Source organism: Chenopodium album, chromosome 11, assembly GCF_948465745.1.
Source record: "Chenopodium album chromosome 11, dcCheAlbu1.1, whole genome shotgun sequence".
In the NCBI taxonomy this organism is placed as follows: domain Eukaryota; kingdom Viridiplantae; phylum Streptophyta; class Magnoliopsida; order Caryophyllales; family Amaranthaceae; genus Chenopodium; species Chenopodium album.
Genome location: NC_137844.1, coordinates 14,172,254 through 14,198,038, shown reverse-complemented (window position 1 = coordinate 14,198,038; position 25,785 = coordinate 14,172,254). Strand labels below are relative to the sequence as shown.

General features: G+C 35.0%; 1 protein-coding gene across 1 annotated transcript; it reads left to right on the top strand.

The window, feature by feature from the left end:
* Positions 1-1,429: 1,429 nt before the first annotated feature.
* Positions 1,430-6,095, top strand: LOC145567430 (glutamate-1-semialdehyde 2,1-aminomutase, chloroplastic-like). Its single transcript, XM_081626694.1, has 3 exons — positions 1,430-1,714; positions 4,349-4,522; positions 4,740-6,095. The coding sequence occupies exons 1-3, from the start codon at positions 1,523-1,525 to the stop codon at positions 5,805-5,807; spliced, it is 1,434 nt and encodes a 477-aa protein (XP_081482820.1). The 5' UTR covers positions 1,430-1,522; the 3' UTR covers positions 5,808-6,095.
* The last annotated feature ends 19,690 nt before the right edge of the window (positions 6,096-25,785 follow it).

Here is a 25,785-nt window from a genome sequence, read left to right as displayed (position 1 = left end):
TTTTTCCTCATGTAATTTTTTCTTTTTATTTCGAGATAACTTTATATCATTTTAAATAAACCTAAAAGTGTGCTGACTTGTTCACAAACTTAAAGGTGATGATTTATACTACATGCTACTCATAACCAAGTGCTAGTAATCTATTCGATTAAGAAATAGAGGATGAACAAGTGTTAGTTAAGCAAACCCCAATACTCTCCTCTCACTATCTAGGAGTGAGCATAACAGGGTACCCTAGTAAATTTTCGGAATCGAAACTAAAATATTTATAGCAGGTTCCTCAAAATGAGAATTGGACCAACAAGTTCTAGTTTTGATTCAGGGTGCAATGTCTTTTAATATATTTCATACTTTTTTGCAAAATGATTTTGAAAAAAAAAATAAGAAGTCATTAATTTATAACTATTATAACTTGCAATACAACAAACCAAAATTAGTTGTTTGGCAAATTTAATACTCGGAGAAAGTGGCAAAAGTGATAAAATATGGAGGTAGCGGGGTAGGTGGAACAATAAAAAATTATAAAAAACAAAAGTAGTTGATAGAATTGAAGGAAAGAGAATATGAAATTAATAAAACAGAATTTATGTCGGTTTACTAGTTAAAAAAAATGAATTAATATTATAAAAACTTTCCAAATAAGGAAATGGAGCAAATATTTAAAAACGACCGAAAATAATAAGTGGAGCAATTATTTAAAAATGGAAGGAATACATATATTTTTTTATTTTTATTTGTTAAAAACTAGATTATTCTCGTGCGATGCACGATTTGAACAAATAAAATTTTCTAAATTTTTTTATTATTTTTTTTTCATATAACAATTTATAGAAATCCCAAAATAAATAACAATATTTTAAAAAATTAGAGGTTATAGAAAAATTGAATGATTAAAGGGGTAGCTGAGGAAGCGAAATTAAATTATTTAGAATGTTTTTCGGAAATTGATACTAATAAAAATATAGCTAATCAAAAGTTTTAAAAAAAAAACATAAACTTTCAAAAAATAAAAATAAAAGGCATAAAATAATGTTATCATGAATAATTTTGGAAAGAAAATTTTTAATAACAACTTGACATGTGTCTAGCATAATGTCAGCGGTTGTTATTTTAGTATTATTATAGATTGGGGTTGAATTGATGTATGATTTAAGATTAAGTTACATATTAAGTTACCGACTACCCTACACGTTCCGCTCCTTCTTATACAAGTTTCAGTTTCGATTTAGGGTATCTTGATTTTTTGGTTCTCACCGGCCTATTCAAAAATGAAAATTATGATGAGAGAAAATCTTGAAAAATATACTCACTTCGTTTGTAACCGGCCTAAACAAAAACCAACCAACATTTTCAATAAAAAAGAAAGCCCAATTTACAAAATCACCAAACTTTATTGAAGCTTCGTCGTATTCATCTTGTATCTTTTTGGCGAAGAAAGTGGCTCATCTCCTTCCTCTTATCTTGACTTCCTGCAATCGAGAGGAGAGAGAAAGTAAGCAATTTCGAAAGCTAAAAGGCAGCCATGGCTGGTGTTGCAGGAGGAGTAGGTATCACATGGCCATCAAAGCTTTCCGTCATTAAACCATCTTCTTCCAAATCTAAGCACCCTCTTCGCTCCCATTCTCCTCTTGTTGTTAAAATGACTGTTTCTGTTGATGAGAAGAAGAAGACTTACACCCTTCAAAAATCTGAAGAAGCTTTTGCTAAAGCCAAGGTTTTGATTACTCATCATTTCTCTTTAATTGTGATTTTTTTGTTGATTGTTCATGATTTTGAGAATTGGGTTCGTTCTTCATTTTGAGTTTAATTGTTGAATTTGCGTGCTATGTAATTTGAGATTTGGGAATGTTTTGCGATCTTTGTTACTTTTTGGTTCAGGTAACTGACTCATCTTTTTGGCATTGTTTTTAACTAAGTCCTTTTTGGTTGACATTATAAAATGGGGGAATTGAGAATTCATGGGAATTGGTAAGGTGGGTAGTTGTTTGGTTGACACAAAAAAGCAAAAATGAGGAAGTGAGAATTCATGGGAATTTCAACTTCCCACAAAACAAGGCCTAAGATGTACTCATAGTAATGCATAGAATATATCAAAGTTCCAAAGCAAAACGATGATGAAATTGGGTATAACCCAAAACACCTATACAAAGAAACTACACAGTAAGGCTTTCAAGCCATTCTCTATTTTTCACATTTAGCTTTTGGCCTCCTAGAGTTAACAATCTATGTTTTTTGTCACATTTAATGGACTGTACAATGTTGGGGATGTTCATGATTTTACTCTCCCAATATGCTATGTTCCTGACCCTCCAAATTTGATACATGACTGCCAGAATGCAGCAAGTATTTACCAAGTTTCGCTGGATGCTATTTTTTGTCCTGCTGCAAGCTTTAACAATGGTATCCAGCTGGATGCTTTGTGGCCCAAAACCAATCCAAGCTCTGATATGCTGCCATATCCTGCTGCTGTAATTACATTGAAAAAATATATGACTATGTGACTCATCAAAATCTACACCTAGTAGACACTTCTTCTTATCCTGTTGCAGTTGAATATGCAACATGTCTCTAGTCTTCAATCTATGCTGAATGGCTAGCCATGCAATGAACTGATGTTTAGGTTGAGCTGTCTTCACCCAGATCACCGTATCCCATCTGCATCTGTGATTCCTGGCTGAGAGAATCTCATAATACTTCCCAATCTTCTCTGTTCCATTTCTGTTACTATGACATAATTTATCCCTAGAAAATGGAATGGTTGTTGGGTTGGTGGTGGTATTAAGGCCCCGTTAGGTTTGATGTATAACATTTTCAATGAAAATTTAGCTTTCATGGAAAACATATTTTCAAGGAAAAGCACAATTGCATATTAGTTTTCTTTTGTTTGGTTGCATGCAAGAAAAGTTCAAGAAATATCAAAAATATGAGTGGGAATGTGAGGGAAGTAATAAGGAGGTAAGGAGGATGGAGTAAAATGTGGTTTCCCTTGTTTTGTAAAGGAAAATGTTTTCAATCATTAAAAATGCAATTTTCCACCATGGGAAAACTGTTTTCCACACCTTCACAAACCAAACAAAGGAAAATGGGAAAATCATTTTACATGAAAACATTTTACATCAAACCAAACAGGGCCTAAGACTCTAGCATGAACCTATGTATGATAAAATTGAACTCATTCGGTCTTATGTGTATGCAAAGAAGGTAATAAGAGCAGAGCTTGCCCCTGCACTTGGGTAATTAGTGATGCATCTTTGGGTATGAACCTCTGTATTCTTATTTGTAGAGTCGTGATTGTCAATTGCTAGGATTTGAGGCTTTGAACTGATAAGCACTGTATACTTGTATTTCTTTATAATGTTTTCAGTTGGGCCCTATTTATTCATTTCTTCTTGAAAAGGATTCTTCAATTTTGTTGGAAATGTTAGATGATGAGATATCTAGATAGATGGAATTAAGGAAGTTTTTGTAATGATTGTTTACTGTAATATGCTTTGGATGAAATCCTCATTACAGCCTCATTTGTAGCAAATATAACAAGGGCGCTTTGCACCTTTTGCCTTTTATGTTGTCATCTTAACATTATGAGCCGCTGGAACAGGGTGGTATCTGTTATAATGTGTATCTTTTTCCATAACAGCATTGTTATCTGCTGTAAAGAATAATTATGATGTAGCATAAAGTATTTGGTGGCTAACTTGTTGGAGTAAGTACTGCTGGAAGAAATCTGTTAAACAATAAACACTAATGGAGCACACTTTAACTTTTCAAGTATCCTTTGAATGGGATATGAGTAGCTGATGGGATATGCTAACTGATGTATTTTAGAATTTTCAAGTACCCAATTATAGTCCCTGAAAAACTTTGACTAGAACAGAAGAAGCTGTGTACCAAAATATCCTTTGATTGGAACAGAGATTAACCGATTCTGTAGCCTGGGTGTACTGCACTGCTATATGTTACCATTTAAATTGATTTTTGGAGGATTTAAGGAATTATTTGCTAGAGAAACGAAATCTTTGTGTTAATTACCTAAGCCAACAAACCTCAAGCCCTTTCTGTTTATTAGAAATATTAAGTAGATTCTACTTCCTGCAGACTTTATGGACTTCACCTTGGATCTGATTTTTTATTTTATTTTTTTATCATTGAATATTGTGCTGAATGAGGTGTTGAGACTGGCTATTTAGTGGACTTTCTTATTTTTAGTGTTTTTATTTATTTATTTATTTATTTTTAATATATATGTTAATTTTATCGCCATTTAGCATGGCAAATTTTCAATATTCATACAACACCTGATTACAAAGTTTTCCTTCCGATTTTAAAGATGGTTTCACATGAAATGCAGGAGTTGATGCCTGGAGGTGTAAATTCTCCTGTCCGTGCCTTCAAGTCAGTTGGTGGACAGCCTATAGTGGTAGACTCTGTCAAGGGTTCTCACATGTGGGATATAGATGGCAATGAGTATATTGACTATGTTGGCTCATGGGGACCAGCTATTATTGGTCATGCTGACGATGAGGTTTCATTTTTTCTCCAGGATACAACTTCTGATATATCATCCTCTGAAAACTGAGCATCTGGTTTTACTTGATGTTATTTGTATTATAAATTGTAATGCTATTTCGTACTGGGTACCAATTTTTTGGTCCCGACATCAGCTAGTGTTAATGCATAGGTTAACATAACCAGATAGTTATGCTTGTACCTAATTATAATTGATCTCCCAATAATAACAGGTACTTGCAGCCCTGGCTGAAACTATGAAGAAAGGGACAAGTTTTGGTGCTCCTTGTCTTCTTGAGAATACTCTGGCTGAGTTGGTGATATCAGCTGTTCCAAGCATTGAAATGGTCCGATTTGTGAACTCAGGCACGGAAGCATGTATGGGTGTTCTCCGTCTGGCCCGTGCATTCACTGGCAGACAGAAGATTATCAAGTTTGAGGGTTGCTACCATGGCCATGCAGACCCATTTCTTGTGAAAGCAGGAAGTGGTGTTGCTACTCTAGGGCTTCCAGACTCTCCAGGTGTACCAAAGTCTTCCACCTCAGACACCCTAACTTCTCCGTATAATGACATTGAAACTGTGAAAAGTCTCTTTGAGGCTAACAAAGGAGAAATTGCTGCCATAATCCTAGAACCTGTTGTCGGAAACTCAGGTTTTATTCCTCCAAACCCTGGCTTCCTTGAAGCGCTCCGGGAAATCACCAAAGAAAATGGAACTCTCTTGATCTTTGATGAGGTTATGACTGGATTCCGTTTATCTTATGGTGGTGCACAAGAGTACTTCAAGATTACGCCCGATCTTACAACACTGGGGAAAGTCATTGGTGGCGGCCTTCCAGTTGGTGCTTATGGAGGGAGAAGGGATATTATGGAGATGGTTGCACCTGCTGGGCCAATGTATCAGGCTGGTACTCTCAGTGGAAACCCATTGGCAATGACCGCCGGGATACATACCCTCAAACGATTGATGCAACCAGGAAGCTATGAATACTTGGACAAGATTACTGGTGAACTTACGCAAGGACTCCTTGATGCTGGGAAGAAGGCTGGGCATGCAATGTGTGGTGGATATATCAGGGGAATGTTTGGGTTTTTCTTCACTGATGGGCCTGTATACAGCTTTGAGGATGCAAAGAAAAGTGACACTGCAAAGTTTGGCCGCTTCTACAGGGGAATGTTAGAGGAAGGAGTCTACTTTGCCCCTTCACAGTTTGAAGCTGGATTTACTAGCTTGGCTCATACTACTGAAGATATTCAACGAACAATAGCAGCAGCTGAGAAGGTTTTCCGAGAGATTTAGGACGCTGAATCTTTACCTCGTGGTCTCCAGTTTTGTAGCTTTGTTTAGTTGATAGCCCGTATCAGACATTGCTTCTAATAAATGTGGTTGTATTTTCTATTGTCCTGTTGTCTCTCTTGTAAGTTGTATTTTCTGGTGTATCTTCTTAATATTTGTAATCAATAGTTAAGTTTATTTGCCAATGTTTTCTTGAATCCTTATCATTAAAGGAAGTCATGTATGTAACTACTGGAGAAGAGAATAGTTGTTTAATCTAAAAACTTTATAGAGATGAGAAGTTGGGTTTTACAGAGGTTTCCCCTTCGTAGCTGTCTTATTCCTCTTCCTTTCTTTAGTTCCCTGGTGTGTGCCTTTAATGGCTTTTCTGTTTTGCTTTCTTTCTTGGCTTTTGTTATGTATTTTATGGTTGTTGTTTGTGGAGCTTTCGAGTGACGTTTTGAAAAATAGAAATTATCACTGGTGCTGGTTTCAACTCTGCAGGGTGGCGTTTATGGAAGGAGTTTTAGCGGTGCTGTTGTTGATGCTGCCGTCTGACATTTCCAAACCTAAAGTAGCCATTTTTGCTTGTATAAGGTTTACTTTAAATTATAGAGTTAATTAAAATGAATAATTTGATTTTAGAAATGTGATTAATTGATTATTGCTACTTTACATTTTTTTTTTATTTTTTTTTTTTTTTGGGGACAACTTTGGCTTTTGTGGTTGGGACTGGATTACAGTGGTGGTACCGTGGTAGTACAATTGCTGCTGATTTCCTCCCTGTTTTCATAGTTTTATTCTTAGTTTCTTACTATAGAAATTTAGCTGTTTCTTTATTTATTTGTTGTGATTATTTTAATTGCAGAATTATTGCATTCAGTTTAATATTTATTAAGTAGTTGAGTTGGATACTTGGATATGTTGGATTATGGTTTAGTTGAGTTGGTTATGTGGGAATTCTTTACAAGAAATGCTCCAGCCCTATTATGTAATGTTGTGTGATAACATATGATTCTCTGTATATTTTTTCCTCTTAAGCTTCTTTGTTGCACAGAGTCCCCTATTTTCTGATGGAGTTTCTTCTACTAATATTATATTTTGACATCTTCTTTTTCTCATCAATGGAAGTCAATTCTTTGTTTTCCTTTTGAATTTTTAAACCACATAGATTAGTTGTTGCCAACTATCGATTCTTGATACTAGGAGTACTATTTAACATCTAGGGAGTCAACTCTTTGTTTTCCTTTTAAAATTTGCTGCTCCAAAACTAAACTGTACATTTTTCTGTGGTATTATAATTAATAAGTCTTAATAATTTCCATATACAATAGTGTTGAAATGATTTATATTGCTGAATTTGGCAAAGAGCGCACTTTTTGGAAGGAGAAATTGAGCAATGAATTCAACACGTTCAGAGACAAATGCATGTCTCGAAAAGAATCTTGATCAAAATAAAAAGCTTCTAGAGGATTTGAATTCAAGGTACCTTGATCTTGAGAGAGAATTCCTTGTTCTGCAGCAAGATACGGAAACCTTGCTTGATAAAGTATTCAAATGAAGTCAGTCTATAGTTAGTATCAGAAGAAAGAGATGTTCTTGGAGAGCTACAAAAAAGAAAAAAAAAAAAAAAAAAAAAAAAAATTCTCAAACAAGGGATCAAACATTTTAGTGTGCATTTTCCTCTTGACAAAGATCTGCAACATCCTTTCACAATAAAATACGTCCACCAACCTCTAAATCATGTACTAACATGCTGTTCAATACATGATTGAGGCTGTGTGAAACAAGAGCTGGTCATTATCATTGTTTTTCGTATTTAGGTATTTCTCTGTCTAATCTTGTTTGTAAAATTTCAGAAATTTTCGAGTATATCGGTGCTATTAAACTGGGTTGTTCAGTTCAACTGGTCTGTTTTGGTTCGAATTTGTCTGTCCAGGCTGTTAGGGTGTGATTTTAATAGGGTTATGCTTCAATTTTCGCTGTGGAATTCCTGTGTGATTTTGGGTAAATTGAGGGTGCTTTAAAAAATATTATTGCACTCTTTATTCCCCCATGCTTCTTGCTTTTGTTTTCTTGTGCATTTATTCTGTCACTTGTATGTAGATGTGTCAATTCGTATGTTTGGTTCGGATCTGATGAGGTCGGATTCTTTTTCCATGCCCTATTTGTGTTGATTTTAATTTCACCTTCATTGGGTCTCATCCATCTTGCCTCTGGCCGCCTCAAAGCAGGAGCATTTTCTTTACTCTGAAAAACATTAAGGGCGTGTTCTCTTCAGCTTAATTTCAGTTAAGTTCAGTTCATTTCAGCTCCAATCAGTTCAGTTCATTTCCTAATTTCCTTCTCTCATAAACAATTCAGTTCAGTTCAGTTCAGCTCCAATCAGTTCAATTCAGCTCAGTTCAGTAAATCAGAATAGGCCCTAAGAGTTGTCACCAAATCTAGCTTGTATCTATTAAACAAGGTGAAGGTGTGAAGCATGGCTAGTTGAAAAAGAGGGTTGTCTAGTTAATCTTCTTGATTGCTGAACTTTGTCAAACTTTGATGCCATGTCAGAATTGGAGTTCGAGCATGCCAAGTCAACAAGCGAGTTAGGAGTAGAACGCTACACGTAGGCAAACTGTTATTAAACTTTGATACTTTACCACTTCAAGTAAAATTTTCCCTTCGTCATCTTCATTAACTGGACACCTCCATTTTCCCAAATCATATTGTCCCATTCTGAATTGTGTGTTCAAAATTAGTGAAAGTATGTTGCAAAAATGAATTCAGAGTTTTACAGGGGTGTTTTCAAACTTAGAGTTAAACAAAGGAGACATCAAGATTTTGGTTGAGTTTTTCAAACCCTAGTCCGTCGTTAACAAACGGCTGTTAAATGGCGTGAACTCCAACTGTTAATCCGTGTTCTTATGTGGCTTCTCAGTCAAGGTTAGTTGTCCAACACAGGAGACGGATTTTACAATGGTATCATCAACTTAATAGGATGAAGTACCGAAAATGCCCCTAGATTGACAAAGTTCAGCAATCAACAAGATTAACTTGGATTTTCCAGTTGAAAACGATGTAATTTCTAGCCTTCCAAATATGCCACAAAGGAAAATAAAACAGTCTTCCAAGAATGGATAAGTGTAAGGAGGGTGTACCTATCATAGGAGATCCTTCTCCTTAACTGCCCATGTCCCTTTAAAAGCCTAGGACTTTACACTTGTTAGGGTGTATTAGGATTTAAATTCCTGACTGTTTGGGGGACCTTGAATTAGAATTGATCCTATCATTACGCTTTTTTGTAAGAAACAAGTAGGAGTCGCCAATGAGTTTTAGGAAAACTCATAAACCTCGTTCATGCCTTTCTCCCAAGTAGAGTTCAAGGGATATTTAGCACAAATCGTAAGTTTACCCATGCCCAAATTGGTCTACGTGTACTAGAAATGAAATCGGGAGCGAGGGTACTAAAATAACGTTCCTTTTAGGGAGGAATCGCTATTCTAACCTTAGTGCGGCCTCTACTAGCTCTTCCTTTTTCACAATTTCATCACCAAACAATATATACAACGTAGCTCCTAAAAACTAAATTAGTTGATTTTATTTACAAGCATTAATTGCATAGGAATTACATTGCAAAAGTCATTATTCTTTTGTTATTCAAATTCGTGAAAAGAACAAGAAATAAATAATGTTCGCCTTGACTTAGGTGATAAAACAATCAATTAATTATTCAAATTCTAGTCTTGATTAACATAAGATACTATGTGAATTAAATTAATTAAAAGTTTGTTTAAAGTGATCAAACAACACTATTTATTCAATTAAAGTTGTTTAAACAATAAAAGAAAAGTGATTTATCTAAGTGCTCAGGAAACTAACCGTTCTTCTTTTATGTTAAATCTCCGTTCAATGCGTTTATGGACTTTCTTTCTTCTTCGTACCTCCAAGGATTTCAATGGATTCAATTAGGGTTGGAAAGTATTTAGGAAGAGAGAAGAAAAGTAGTATGATAGTAAAAGAACTTGAGAGATTAGGGTTTTGAGAATGCTAGGGTTAGAATTCTGATTTTTCCATCCTCTTTAGGGTTGAACGAAGACCTCTATTTATAGGCGTAGGAATCTAGGTTTAGGGTTTTAGAGCCGTGGCGTCAGGTGGCATGCGCAACTCTCAGAGTCGCACTGGTATGCCCAGTGCAACTCTTTGTCTTGCGCTCGGCAGACGCGCGCAACTCTGATAGTTGCGGGCGGTGCATTTTGCCTTATACAAAAATGCGTTTTTAAAACTTTTATAACATTTGATTGCAAAGTGGGATTAAGGCGTGTGAGATATAATTGGAAAGCTCTGAATGTCTACTTTCCAATGCCGTTGGAATTAGGTTAAAATATGTTGTGGATCATAAGATATGGTCGTTGAAGTGCAAGGGTGTCGGTTTTAGGGCCCGGATTAGTGTTTTGATCATAACTTCTTTGTTTTAACTCGGAATTAGGCTTATAATATACCGTTGGAAAGCTCTTTGAAAGGGATATCCATATGTATTGGCCTTGAATAGAAATTTGATGGTTGGTTTATCTGATTGTCTCAGTTTTTAACAATGTAAGATCCATTGGATCCAATCATTGCATTTGACGCATTTGGGTCGGTTATTAATCAATTTTAAACATGTATGAGCACGTTTTAGGCCTAATTAGCAATCGAAAAAGGATCTAAGATAACTTGGTCTCAAATATGGGTTTTAAATTACTTCATAATGCATTTCATAGTCCATAAACACTTCAACTTTGATCTAGCATGAAGAATGGATTTTTGTAACATCATCGCACATCCTGTCGGGACAAGAGGCCAAAAGTAGGTGTCTACAGTTAGCCCCCACTTTGATCGAGTCTAGAAGACGATGATCTAAGTAGCCATGGAAATAAATCCGAGACTCATTCTGCGAAGTTCCATAAAAATAAGGAATCTTTCAGTAGTGTTGAGAATGTCGAAACTATCCTCGATTCGATAAATGTTCAAGACAAGTAGTTGCTAAGGTTATAAGATTATTTTCTAGACTTAGTGCGCTAAAGAATCTAGATTGATCCTTTGAAAATGTACAACGCTTTTACAAGTAAAGGCTTTCCTAAGTGATGTCGTGTCATGAGAAGATATTGGTTTAAAAAAGAGTAAAGAGGATATCCTCTCAATTATGGCATCGTTGATCTAAAGTCCCTCGATATGTCATTGAAACTTTAGTCTATGATTTTAACAAGTTAAAAGATGATAAAAGGAAAGGTGTGTCGGCATTCGTAGCCTAACAAGTGAATAAGTTCTTGACACTCGCTTGCCAAAACGCAATATTCGGGGTCCACAAGATAGAAATACATGTCTCAAGGCTGGAGGCATATATCCAAATCCAGTGAGAGAGGAGAAAATCATCAACTCTCTCAGCAGTTTTGTCCACAAGATAAGAACACGTGTCTCAGGACTGGGGGCACGTGTTTCAACAGATGTGACATCGCACGTCGCTCTTTATACAGGGGGTGGACGGATACCCTAACTGTCCGGTAAGCCAGTAAGCTCACTAACTACTGTATTTGCTTCCAATCGAGAATGTGCCTTGTCCTCGATGGTTCGGCGCGCCAGTCGACTAGTTTAGCTAACACCTAAAGACAGAAATTCTACTGTTTTAGTTACGAGAGGTAAATCACGTGTTGGGAAGAGGTGAAATTTTGCGCAACACCTACGCCATACAATTTTATGCTGTACGGTACACCATGCAATTTTACGCTGCACAATACGCCATTCTTTTTGCTGTGGACGTAAAAAAAACGAAAAGAACGTGACATTTGTAAATAAAGTCACTACAGTAAAATGACAAACCTGTCTATGGGAGCTTTTACGTAAAGCACCACTACGAAACATTTTAAGACACGCTTATGAAAAATGTCCAAAACGTATGCTTAGGGTAGGCACAAAGCACGGTGTGCATGCAGGATGATGCAAAAAGCTAACAAAGAAGAAAATAAACTACAAAATGCAAAGCAATTTTAAAAGATTTTGAAAATTCGCGCGTCATTACGTCTAATAACATACAAAACCGTTAGAAAAAATTCAAAACGGATCAAAATCTAAGTACCGGTCTTTTAAATGACCAGTATCCGCACGCAACTCAGTGGGTCACGCTGGCCAAGCGCGCAAATGGTTCTGAGTTGCGCTGGGATGCCACGTGCAACATGATGAGTTGCGCGCGACATTTGAATTAGTAAAAAGAGGTGGAGAAGCGCGATCTGCAGCTCGCTCTCTTTTTTTCCCTCTTTCGCCATTTTTTATCTCTTTCTCTCTCTACAAAGCTCGTTTTTTGTATTGTTGTTTGAAGCTAAGGAAAGTAAATCTTGTTCCTTTTACTGTATCACACTTTGAACGTGGTCAATAAAATAGAGAAAGCCGAATGAGAAACCCTAACTTTTAGAAGTTGGGGGCTTTTGATTCGACTTGTTTTCATGAACTTGTTTGTTTTATGTTGTTGTGATATGTTTAAGCAATATATTGCAACAAGTTGCATGTGAAGTTGTAAAGTATTGATTCTGTATGAGCATATACAAGCATATATGTGTTTTTTTTTGTTCATTTAATTTTGAAAATGTTCTTGAACTTTTCTTTTTTCGCTCACATGGACTATACTTATAAATTTTAATGTAAATTGAAATGTATAGAACAACAATTATGCATTAAAATTTGAAATAAAATTTTGAACTTTGATAATGGCATGAAATTGTTCTAGCGACTTGTGTTCATGCTTAAGTTGCAAAATTGGTTTTATTAATGATAAAAATAACTAATAGTTATTATTATTCACTTATAAAACCGTGATTTCAAGATTTGCACCAAACTAGTTAGTTTTTTTGGATTTTCTTGAAGACATCATCGAACAGGTGTAGCTTGGTTATATTTCGGGCTTTTGAGCCCCCATTTTATGTTTTCGAATATTGTAGCCCCCAATGTTGGGTGACTTTGATGACTTATTTGCTTTTAATTATTAGACTCTTTCATGTTGCTTGAAATGGGTCTAGAAATCCTGTATTTCATCTTATTATGATAACAACTAGGATCTTGGAAACGATTAAACTAGTGTGTATAAATCGTTTTTTACCATTCATAATTTTAACAAATGAAATCTGCTAAGTCCAGTAATATTGGTCGTTCGTTAGAACAAGTAAGAGGGAAAATGAAATGTTGTTCAATTTTTTCCTCTATTCTCGTTACCTTCGAATTCTTTCCTTTGAGTTCAAATTTTGTTACTAATTTGAAGCTCGAGAAAGTAGATGTTATCCTCCTTGTGTGCAACAATGGAGAAAAATAAAGACCTCTTAATATAGAATTTAGGAGTCTCTTATTCTAACTCATGAAATGAAGTGTTTTGATACAAATTTTATGATGAATGATTGAGTACTAAACTTTAGTATGAGCAAGTATGTTGTATGCATTTGAATTCTATTTTGAAACTCATGATTTTGTTTCTTTTTCTCTATACTAGTTATACTCTCTAATCTTTAGAGTAAATTGAAGTATTGAAATAAAAATTAGGCACTAAGATTAGTTTTTGAAGTTGAACTTGAAAATGGCTCGAATATGTTATATGTTTGTAGTTTGTTTCTATGGCTAAGTTTAGTTGCGAACTTAGTTTTCAAAGGAACAGAATGACTATTAAATCATTGTGACGCGTTTGAAAATTGTAAGGCTCGAGATCTACGTAAACCATTTGTAGTTTAGGTGATTCTCGAAAGTAACTCTAATGACATGAATATCTCATTTTGTTTATTGTGGATATTGGAGCCCCCATGTGTCGGGTTATGCGCATTCTTGCTATTTCACAAGTCTTGGAGCCCCCAATTTGGGGTAGTTCAAATGACTTGCTTTTGTTTAGGCCATTCATATCATCATGATGTTGAAATGAGCCTATGTATCCCATGTTTGTGTGTTTTTGAGAACATTTTAGAACACTGACATGGTTAACGCCTTTTAGCTAAGGCCATGTTTAAGGAAGCAAGTTAGTTCCTTGCTAGTTTTATAAACCAAAAACAATTGTGGTTAAGATTTAGTAATCTTTACCTAATTTCTGAACGTTTGTAAAGATCATTGCGGTGATTTTATTCTCAAAGTTGATTTTAGAACATCAAATATTTTCTTTGTTCTTATAAATCTTTGATATTGGTCTTGTAGGTGGTTCGTTTACCATCCCTAAGCCAATATTCACCGGATGACTAGGCGAGAACAAGTTCGAGTCAAGGAGAAGTCGAATCTTAGTTCATTCCTTTTGGAAATATTTATGCATATACATGTATTATCCAAACGGTTATTGAGAATATGAAAGTTTATTTATTTGATAAAATGAAACAAAAATTCAGAAAGGAAATTTTGAAAACTATTTTTTTTAGAGAGTTATTTCGAATTAGAATTTAAAATTTGGAGAGGGTCCAATACATTTAATAAAAGTTTGTTTTGAAAATAAAATGAAGCAACTTTTTATAGTACGCGAAATACATAATCATGTTATTTTCGAAACTGGACCCAATAATGGAAAGAAAAGTTTAGCTCGTAATTAAGTGTGACTTTTCCATACATGATTGATGAAGGTAAGTTGTAATTTTCAACTTATTTCATCAAAGCTATGAAAATGTGAACAAGCTTTTGTATATCTAATTTTGCTTATGTTTTTCTTTTTAGTGTTTGTCATCATTGTCATATTTTGCTAATTGAAAGTGAAGTTCTTCCAATTAAATAGGTGTCGTAGTTTGAAAATGAATATTTATCAAACTTAGATTTGATGGAGTGTTAGAATGATGTATAAAATCATTCGAATCACTTTCCAAAATATGGTCTTAATATAAGTTAGAATAGACCTATATTTTTGTAGCCCCTAAGTGTAATCTTAGGTGGCTTTTGCAATTCATGTATATACATGCTAGGGGATGTTTCTCATATTTGAAACCCTAGGATTTGTGTTTCCAACTTGTGGGATTTTGCACATATTTATCATGAATTGTTTGATCAAGTAGGAAGTAGTGTTCTTCCTTTTGTCATTTAAAGTTATTAAGATGATTCATAATAAGCTTTGCATGACATTGATTTTGTAACATAATTAGCGAGTTCAAATCTGTAAATAGAGGGAAGGAGGGATATCTTGGCTTTTTGAGCCCCCAAAGAGCAAAAATTTGTTACCATTTTTGGAGTTTTAGTTTTCCAATGGGAGGGATCATCCCGACTTACCCCCCAATAAAGAAATGAACAAAAAAGACGGATTTGCATAAAAAGGAAGGGAAATCCAACTTTCCCGTAGAAGAATAAATAAAAGGTTTAGACATGTTTTCGAAAAGCAAGGATTATCGACTTAATAGTTGTATCATCGTGATGACTTGGCAGTGAGGTATACATGTAATAGCGATAACGATCATTTTTTCTTGTAGCGATCATGTTCAATCAATGTTCCTTGCTTAGAGAGGATGAAGATATCCCACGCATGCGGAGATATTGTTGCTCATGATAAGTGAGAAGACCAATGCTCAAGAGTTGTAAAAGACATCTAAAGTTGACTCGAGGCTGTCGATATATAGGTTCGAACTTTTTTGCGAAAACTGAGGTGCAATTATTTTCTTTTTATTTTTTTTATCGAACCACATTTTTTTGCAAATTTTTTTTTTTTTTTTTTTTTGATATCTCTAGATAACAAGTTGAAATTAATTAGATTAGACACGAAGCACATAATAAGCACATATTCATGTAGTCACATAAGCACATAAAAGGAACCGTCAAAGCATACAATGCTATTCTAAGGTCAAGTCTTGGGTGTCCAAAGGGACCATATCTTAAGGGACGATGCACGAATCAATCACTCAACGTGTTGACCCATGACATAGCCCTCCCAACATTTTGTTGGCGATATGGGTGGGATGATTGTTATTGATTTCGGGATAGAAGCCTAGTGTTGGCAACCCCTAGTCAATGAGCCAATCCCCAATGGTTAAAGTGAGCTATGATTATGCATGATGCAATGTTGCTTGTTTGGTTTTACTTTTGTGAAAAAGGAAGATATTATGCGTTCAAGTCTCGCTCTCTAACTAGAGATTATCCAAGTTAATTCCCGTTACAACCCATAGGCAATCTAGTGTTGGAAACCTTGGACCATAACTAAAAATTAATCTTGTAACCTCTAATTCCCTAGTGGAGTCGCCACTGTAAGGAGGGTGTGCCTATCATAGGGGATCCTTCTCCTTAAATGCCCATGGTCCTTTAGAAGCCTAGGACTTTACACTTGTTAGGGTGTATTAGGATTTGAATTCTTGACTGTTTGGGGGACCTTGAATTAGAATTGATCCTAACATTACGCTTTTTTGTAAGAAATAAGTAGGAGTCACCAATGAGTTTTAGGAAAACTCATAAACCTCGTTCATGCCTTTCTCTCAAGTAGAGTTCAAGGGATATTTAGCACAAATCGTAAGTTTACCCATGCCCAAATTGGTCTCGTGTACCAGAAATGAGTTTGGGAGCAAGGGTACTAAAATAACGTTCCTTTTGGGGAGGAATCGCTATTCTAGCCTTAGTGCGGCCTCTACTAGCTCTTCCTTTTTCACAATTTCATCACCAAACAATATATGCAACATGGCTCCTAAAAACTAAATTAGTTGATTTTATTTACAAGCACTAATTGCGTAGAAATTACATTGCAAAAGTCATTATTCTTTTGTTATTCAAATTCGTGAAAAAAACAAGAAATAAATAATGTTCGCCTTGACTTAGGTGACAAAACAATCAATTAATTATTCAAATTCTAGTCTTGATTAACACAAGAATACTATGTGAATTAAATTAATTAAAAGTTTGTTTAAAGTGATCAAACAACACTATTTATTCAATTAAAGTTATTTAAATAATAAAAGAAAAGTGATTTATCTAAGTGCTCAGGAAGCTAACCGTTCTTCTTTTATGTTAAATCTTCGTTTAATGCGTTTATGGAATTTCTTTCTTCTTCGTACCTCCAAGGATTTCAATGGATTCAATTAGGGTTGGAAATTATTTGGGAAGAGAGAAGAGAAGTAGTATGATAGTAAAAGAACTTGAGAGATTAGGGTTTTGAGAATGCTAGGGTTAGAATTCTGATTTTTCCGTCCTCTTTAGGGTTGAACGAAGACCTCTATTTATAGGCGTTGGAATCTAGGTTTAGGGTTTTAGAGCCGCGGAGTCAGGTGGCACGCGCAAATCTGCTGGTATGCCCAGCACATCTCTTTGACTTGCGCTCGGCAGGCGCGCGCAACTCTGACAGTTGCGCGCGGTGCGGTTTGCCTTATATGAAAACGCGTTTTTAAAATTTCCATAACATTTGATTGCAAAGTACGATTAAGGCGTGTTAGATATCATTCGAAATCTATGAATGTGTACTATCCAATGTCGTTGGAATTAGGTTAAAATATGTTGTGGATAAAAAGATATGGTTGTTGGAGTGCAAGGGTATCGGTTTTAGGGCCCGGTTTAGTGTTTTGATCATAACTTCTTTGTTTTAACTCAGAATTGGGCTTATAATATACCGTTGGAAAGACCTTTGAAAGGGCTATCCATAAGTATTGGCCTTTTATATAAATTTTATTGTTGGTTTATCTGATTTTCTCGGTTATTAACAATATAAGATCCGTTGGATCCAATCATTGCATTTGACGCATTTAGGTCCGTTATTATCAAGTTTAAACTTGTATGAGCACGTTTTAGGCCCAATTAGTAACCAGACAAGGCTCTATGATAACTTGGTCTCAAATATGGGTTTTAACTTAGTTCATTATGCATTTCATAGTCCATAAACACTTCAACTTTGATCTAGCATGAAGAACGGATTTTTGTAACATCATTGCACTTCCTGTCTGGACAAGAGGCCAAAAGTAGGTGTCTACAATAATATTAAGATTATTATTAATCTATCCTTCCCAATTAGAATTAAAAAAGAAATTATAATTAAACTCTTTATCCATACTATTAAGACCAAAAATTCTAGACCACAAAGTTCTAGTATTGATTCAATCCCTAAACAAATGCATGTGATCTTCATTTTCAAGGTTACATCTAGTGGAGATGGGGTTGAAATTGTCAACTCTAGTGGCTAAAACCATAGCTACAAGTAGAATTTGGTGACTAAGGTCCTAAACAAGCATTTTCTACATACTTATAGAGGATGGTAAGATTCCAAATTTTTTTTCCATCTTTTGGAAGGAAAGGAGGGTGTGCAGTAAACTTGCAACATAGATTATATATGTTTTAAATTGTTAATATCTTTAAGGAAATCTCTAATTATATGTTAAAATAAATTGTAAAAGTTTGATTATTTAAAATTATTTATCTAGATGAATTAAACAAGATCCCATTTTTACTATAGGGTATATTTTTTTCTTAAATTTTCTCCTTTTTATTTTACTTATAACATAATACTTTAACACGCATTTTAAGAAAGAGATTCAAGGGTATAGATGATTTGATTAATCAATATAATTATCAGACTGATATTAAATATTCATCCGGCTTGCATTTTATATATTTGATTATTTTTCTTAGCTCACTTGATTACATTCTCAAATCACTTCCTTCGAATGAGTGCCAAAATACTATAAATTCCTAGTAATATTATGGAACAAATTGAAATAGATATGTTGAAAAGAATTCAGATGATATGTTGAAGTATATATTCCTTCAGATGATTCCCTTTAACTTGATACTGCAATACTCCGTATTTTTATTATATTTTTATGGAAAATTTCACATTTGCTACCAGCGAAAGGACCTTAAATCACATTTGCTACCGGTTTAATTTTTTATTTTATATTACTACCACCTAAATCACCGTTTTTAAAAAATCACTACCACTTAACGGAATCCGTTAGGATTTCCGTTAAGTTTATTAAAAAAATAATAAATTTTTTTTTTAAAATATAAAAAATTAATTAAAAAATAAAAAAAAATATAAACCACCCTCCCCAATACCCTGCCACCCCTCCCTGCAACTACCACCACCCTGCCCTCCCCCCCTGCCGGCGGCCGATGCCCAGAGCTTCGGCAGGCGCCGGCGCGTACCACCCCCATCCCTTTCCCCCACCCCTACGCAGCCAAATGAACCCCCCTTTCCCTTTCCCCGTTCTCGTTGCCCTGACCCCCACCCCTTTCCCCTTCCCCCCACCGAAATCCGTCCCCGCCAGCCCCGTTCCCCCCACCGAATCGACCCCCCTCCCCTTCCCCTACCGTTCTCGGCCTTCACAAACCCTAAACCGCTCGTCCACCACCTCAAAACCACCCAAATTGAATTTAGGGTTTTGTTTCGGTCTCGATTCAGGTTAGGGTGGGGGAAATCGGTTGTTTTAGGTTCGATTTAGGTTGGGGAATAGGGGAAATCGGCCGTTTTTGGCTCGATTCCGGTTGGGGTGATGTCGGGGTTGGTGTTTAAGGGTTGGGGGTGGTTGTTTTGGCTGTTTTGGGTGGGGGAAGGGTGGTGTCGGGGCTGGTGTTTATGGGTGGGGGTGGGGGCAGCGAGGAAGGGATAAGGGAAGGTGGTGGGGCTGTTACCGGCGCCGATAGGGGGTAGGGAGGTGGTCGAAGGTGGCTAACGGGGAGGTAGTGAGGGTGTTCGAGGAGGGAGGGGTGGCAGTGAGGGTGGTTGATGTCACTAACGGAAATTGTAACGGAAAATGTTAAGTGGTAGTGATTTTTAAAAAACGGTGATTTAGGTGGTAGTAATATAAAATAAAAAATTAAACCGGTAGCAAATGTGATTTAGGGCCCTTTGGCTGGTAGCAAATGTGAAAATTTCCTATTTATATATATATATATATATATATATATATATATATATATTAATTATTTTATTTATTAAAATGATTTATTTCATTTTAAAAAAGAAATTAATTATTTGAATAAATTATAAGTGTGTGTAAATAAAATGGATTATGAATTGAGGCAACAAAAGTATTTTTGATTGGGTCAATCCTATTTAAAAGGGTCGACCAACTTATTGGAAATTTTGGGGCCCTATAAGTTGGCCCAAATGGAGAATTTGTAAAGGATTACAAATTAGTAATGACAAAGTTGTAAATATGTGTTTTAATTTTAAAAGAAGAGTATAAATACCTTAAAACTTCAAGATTTTTCCACACAAGTTCATAATTGTCAGATTTCACGAAAATTCAAAAGGTATTTTCTTTATTTTCTCTCTCTCTCTCCTTTCTCCTTTATTTTCTTTTCATTTTCCTCTTATTTTTCCCTAAAAATCCCACGCACTCTCTCTCCTTCTCCCTCCTTCTGCATGGCCGACCACCGGCACCACCACCACCACAAATGGCGGCCCATCGGCAGCGGCAACAGCGCCGGCAACCAGCCGGCCAGCGCACCCTTCTCCCTTTTTATCTCTCTCTCTTTTCGGTTTGTATATGAAAAAAAAACCTTCTTTAATCCTAAAAATTATTCTATTGATTTATTGTTTTAAAGGCATGATTTATTATGTTTTGGTGTTGATTTTGGGATTTTGATGTTGCTAATTTATTGTTATAAATTTCAGATTTTTATTAAATTAAAAACCTCAAACTATAAACCCTAGAAATTGGGGATTTTACATAATTGGTTAGGGATTGAGGCTAGGTTGTTGTTCTTGATTAATTCATGGTCTAATCATGTTTTTGATGTTTTTAAAGCCTTCAATTTAATGCTGGAAATTATTTTACACAATACTTTTTAATTATTGAGTTAGGGTTTGAATATCCATAAAAGGGAAAAATGTTTTAATGAGTTATATATGATTTTCTAGTCTAAAAGTGGTGTTTTGTACTTAATAAGTATGCTGGAATTTTATTTAAGTCATAAAAATTAAGTCTTTTTGAAAGGATTTAAAGTACCCACTGAAAGAAAAGTTTTTATGGCTTTTATGGCATTAAAAGGGGTTAATTAGTATGGTTTACCTAGTATTATAGTTGCTGAAAATTTGTGAGAATAGTGGATTAATTATGGTTATGTATTTTTAATTGTAGGAAGTTTTGAGCTAGATGATTTCTAACAAGTGTGGCCGAGTTTAGGCGTTATTCAAGGTACGTTTGAGCACAAGAATACTTATGTAGGCATAGTATCATGCTAGGTTTGTGAATTATGATTGAAGTGATAAATTAGTAGCATGTTTGGTTGATTATATGCTTGGAATTGATGTTAGTTAGACATGAATTATTATGCAAGCATGTGAATATGATATTTGAGGCATGATACAAGTTGAATATACGTGAATCATGGAAGTATGTTTTATTTTTGAGTATCAAGGAAGCATGAAATTAATAAGCAAGACTTATGTATGTTTAAATGAGCTATAATTAGAATTATTGAACATGATTCATGATTTTATTCTCACCCATTTATTATTGGTGTTGAGTCAAGAAAGTTAGTTTATTTATTTGCTCACTCAAGTTAGTTGAGATCGAGTCAAGAAAGTTTATTAGTGCATTCTATGCACCAAGGTAGTAATCGTGCAATTTTGTGCGCAAAACTAGGCAAGGAACCTTAATTAAAATAAATAGTATGTGCTCACTAATTAATTCAAGAATTAATTGGAAGTATGTGTTGATGATTATTATGTTTATTCTTGATTAATTGGTTGGAGTCTTCACATGTTAAATTGGTAAATCACGTAAAGTGTAAGAGGATACGCACAAAACTCTTGGAACGTATATACCTTGAGTATAAACATATGGGGGGAGTTATGGGGTTTTATATGTAACCATAGCTTCTACAGGGGTACAGGACGCTGTAATTTATTTTATTATTATTTATGCGCTGGAATTCCGTCACCAAGGTGTGACATAGTAGGAACCAATTGGGATAGCTCAAGGGTTGGAAGCTCCATTTTTAATAGGCTATGTTTTTAAGGAAGGAAACTCGTTCGATGTTGTTACACCTAATTGTGTCTCCCCAAAACCAAACTCAGTGATGAATATCTTTCATGTCATTTGATTATCGAATGAAGTGAAAGTGTGGAAAGTCTTATGATGCGGTTGTTTTAATAAAAATATCTTTCTTTTTGTTTTCGAAAATAAACTCTATTTATGAAAATGTCTAGTCCAATTTAGTTTGGTCCATGATAAGGGTCCAATAATGGTGTAGTTGGATTGGGGTTGAAAAGAGCTTTCCAACGATATATTATAAGCCCAATTCCAATGAATAATGAGGAAGTTATGGCCAAAATACTAAGTTAGGCCTGCAATGGTTTTATGGCCCAATGTTCTAATGGAGGGCCTATTAATTAATATTCCTAAAGTTATTAGGATAGATTTTAATCTTTTAGAATAATCTAGAAGGTTATTTTGAGTTCTAATAGGATTAGGATTAATAATTATATCTTTTATGAAAATAAAGAATTCTATTTGGATTAAAACAAGTGTTTTAAAGAGATTAAATCTGATTTTCAAAGATAAGCACGGATGTTAATTAATTGAATTTAATCAGATTAAGGATTCCGTGCAGATTTTTAGAAAACGCGAGACGTCAGAACTAGGGCACCACGACAGTCTGTCGCACAGCGACAGGGCTGTCGCGTCGCGCTGGACCCTGTCGTTTTGCGACAGAGGCAGTTTTATTCCAGATAGGATTCGGTCTTTTTCTGATCGTTTTCGGGCTATTTTCTCTATAAATAGGATCGAGATTCTCTGTTTTTAAATCATCAACAATTCACAATCATCAACAATCTTCTATTCTCTTCTCTCTCAAGCTAATAGCTTATTCTTTCTAAGCCTTCCCTTTTCAAATAAAAATACCGCATTCACGAGTTCTAGACACACCTAGCCAAGCTCGAAGTTGCCTTCGCCATAGACGTAAAAGGTTGATGATTTCTAAGGGTTTGGTCCCAAATCCCTATTTTAATTATTTAAATTAATTGTTTGATTTAATATTTTCCTTGAAGTTACTAACGTGTGTATTGTTTTGATAGAAAGAGATACGAGGCATCGAAGTAAGTAATTTAATTGCTTAATTATTCTTTTGATATAGAAATCATGTTTATATTATTTTAATTCCTAGTATCATGTTAGGATGTTTTTAATGCTTTCTAGTATCATGTTTAGGTTGCTTCCTATTTCTGCTATCATGTGAGTATCATGTTAGGGATAAAGATTTGACTTTATTGTTTAGTGACATGCTAGGATTTGTTATTAATCATGTTAGTATCATGCCTAGGATCTTGCTAATATTATTATGCTTTGACGAGAATATTGTTATGATGATGATTGTTGTTATTATGTTGCTTGATATATTATTGTTATTGCTTGATCACGCCCTCTCTTGCAGGTTTAAAGGGAAATTGTATTTGTAATCACGCTTAATAAGATAATTAATAATCTTGTTTAGGCTAATATGGTTATAATTCAAGTGATCGCCAATAATAGATTTTTTTGTGCATTAATATTCAACCAACATAAATTAAACAGGTTTAGGGTTAACCTAATGATTGTATGTTAGTCAGAAAGCGCACATGAATATGAGAAGAATAAAGTACAGGCCTATTTTTAGGGCAGGTTCAATCTCTTTTAGGTTGGATTTATACCTTCATTCCCGAATATCCAGTCATGGTTCCAGACCACTATGGAGTTAGCGATCTCATGGATCGTGAAGGGGTGTAAACTTCACCCTGTGAACGGTTTACAAGTTCCTAACGCTTGTTGGCGACTCTTTCGCTCTAGCTTCCTTCCCTTTGGACGCCACCATGTTTAAGTGTATGATCACAGTGGGGCTCAAGTGTGGGATGCTTGAAATATTCCCTACAAATGTGTAATCTGTCCAAAAGATGTTAATTTATAATTAATATTGCTAGTTATGAGTCAAAGGTAAGTTGACTGTGATTGTATGACAAGCATGTTTTATTACTATTCTTGTTAATAGGATATTCATGTTAGTGTGGTGCATATGTACTCAGCTTTTGTTGATTCGTACTTTTGTGTTTATGTTTGGCTTTCCTTTGGTTGGCCTACTATGACCCATTTATATGGTGAGTACAGGGTTGAAATAAAGGGGAAGTGACGGGTACTTGAAGCATGAAGAGCATGATGGGAATGAGTGCCGAGAGTTACATTTTATGCTGTCCTAGTTTCATGTTTTGAATTATTTTATTATGGACTAACCTTATGTGATATTTAAAGTTAGATTTTTGAAAGGGTCATGTTTGAAATGGTTCCAACTTGTGATTTAATTACTTTTATTTTGTTTTGAGGTTGTGAACTCAAGTTTAATTTTAAAAAGTTGGTTTATTTTATTTAGACTTCCGCTGTGTGACTTTGAAATATAGCTTTAGCCGTTATCATGGTGGCGGTAATATTTTGGTCATTTTCTTAAAATAGTTTTAATTAGAATAAAAAGAGTAATTTAAAATAAGGGAATTTCCGAGGTATTACAGATACTAACAATTTCACGATCACTATGTGATGGAAATCGTTAATTAATTGTAATAAAAATTTGTTAAAAAGGACCTTTTAAGTGGTCGAATTTTGTAAAAGGACCTTGTTGTTTCAATGAATACTACAAGAAGGCGGGGGAAGGTTCGTTGAATTGTAGTATGGCAGGTTTGTCAAACTTTTAGTGGAAATAAAAACAAGTAAGCTTAAAGAACTGAAAATGCAAGAGAGATTTTACGTGGAAAACTCCTTGGCCCAAAAGGAGAAAAACCACGACCACTTGGGATTTTAGGAAAAGAATCTTCACTAGATTAGGGCAACAGACCTATTACAAACTCAAGACTCTAACTTCGAGTTCCTCAACGAACCCAAAGCCCCATGAAACAAGTCACCTAACTTGTTACTCTTCTCTTTCTCTCTTCTCTTTTTCTTCTCTTTCTCAATTCTCTTTCTCCTAAACAGAAGTTCACTCAAATTTTCCAATACCCCAAAATACAACTCGAAATAATAAACTCTAGTATAAGAACATAGAACACTCTATTTCACTAATGTGGAATTAGACTCTTGACTCAATTAAGAAAAACAAAAATGAAATCTATTTGAGTAAGGATGAGTTTTTCCAACTGAAATCAACTGACTATTTATAGACCAAAGATCTCTTTGGAAAAACCTCTTTGTGCAGCTTATCCATGACGCCACTACTCCGACCCATTAAGAAGAACATGTCCTAAAATTAAGGACACAAACTCCTTAATGTGCAAGACCGTGATGTGGGAAAGATCACGGGGAATAGGCCGCAAGTTTTGGAAAACAAAACAGATTTTATTTAATTAACTGCTTTTCGAAAATTATAATAAAATCCTTTTCATAAAAGAAGGAGATAGATAAGATTTTAAAGCCAACTGTTTTCCTAAAATTAAGCATGCACAATTCAATATTTTTAGACCAATTCCACACAGCTAATTTAAAGCATAATATTATCTTCATACTTACATAAATCCTAAAATATAAAAATACATTAGTCTTCATGTTTCTTTGATGAAGCTTCTACTCTGAGGCTTCTGTTCCTCGAAGGAACTTATCTTCTCTAGTGAAGCTTCTACTCTAAAGCTTCTATTTCGTGAGGGGAAACTTCTCTTCTCAAGTCTTCATTTCTGAAGCAACAATTCTTGTGAGGGAACACTTCTCTTTAGGATTGCTTTGTTCCTAGCTTTCTTGTTCCTCCTGGAATCTTCGCAAGACACTCAATTCTCCTAGTCATTACAACCGATCACACATTCGAACAATCAAGCTCTTATTAGTTTGTAAATAAGTTAAGTTGTGTCATCATCAAAATCATAAGATCAGCGAACCACTCAGCCAAGTACATCAAACAACTCAGCCAAGTGCAGCGCATCAAACTCAATTTCTTTACCATACACTTTGCTACAAATTGTTCCCTTAGAATACTTAAAATTCTTGCAAAAATCTTTCATAAAATCAACATACATACTCCGATTAAAACATTCACAGCAAATTGACCCAATTTTGAGACTCAAGCAAGTCAAGCAATACATATAATTTAACAGCTTTACACCAAGGTAAAATGAGTGCCA

What these genes read in the sequence shown, in the direction of transcription:
- LOC145567430 (XM_081626694.1), top strand. Translation starts at nt 1,523, where the DNA reads ATGGCTGGTGTTGCAGGAGGAGTAGGTATCACATGGCCATCAAAGCTT. An exon ending in AAGCTTTTGCTAAAGCCAAG is followed by an intron (nt 1,715 to 4,348) that starts GTTTTGATTACT and finishes CATGAAATGCAG; the next exon opens with GAGTTGATGCCTGGAGGTGT. An exon ending in TTGGTCATGCTGACGATGAG is followed by an intron (nt 4,523 to 4,739) that starts GTTTCATTTTTT and finishes CAATAATAACAG; the next exon opens with GTACTTGCAGCCCTGGCTGA.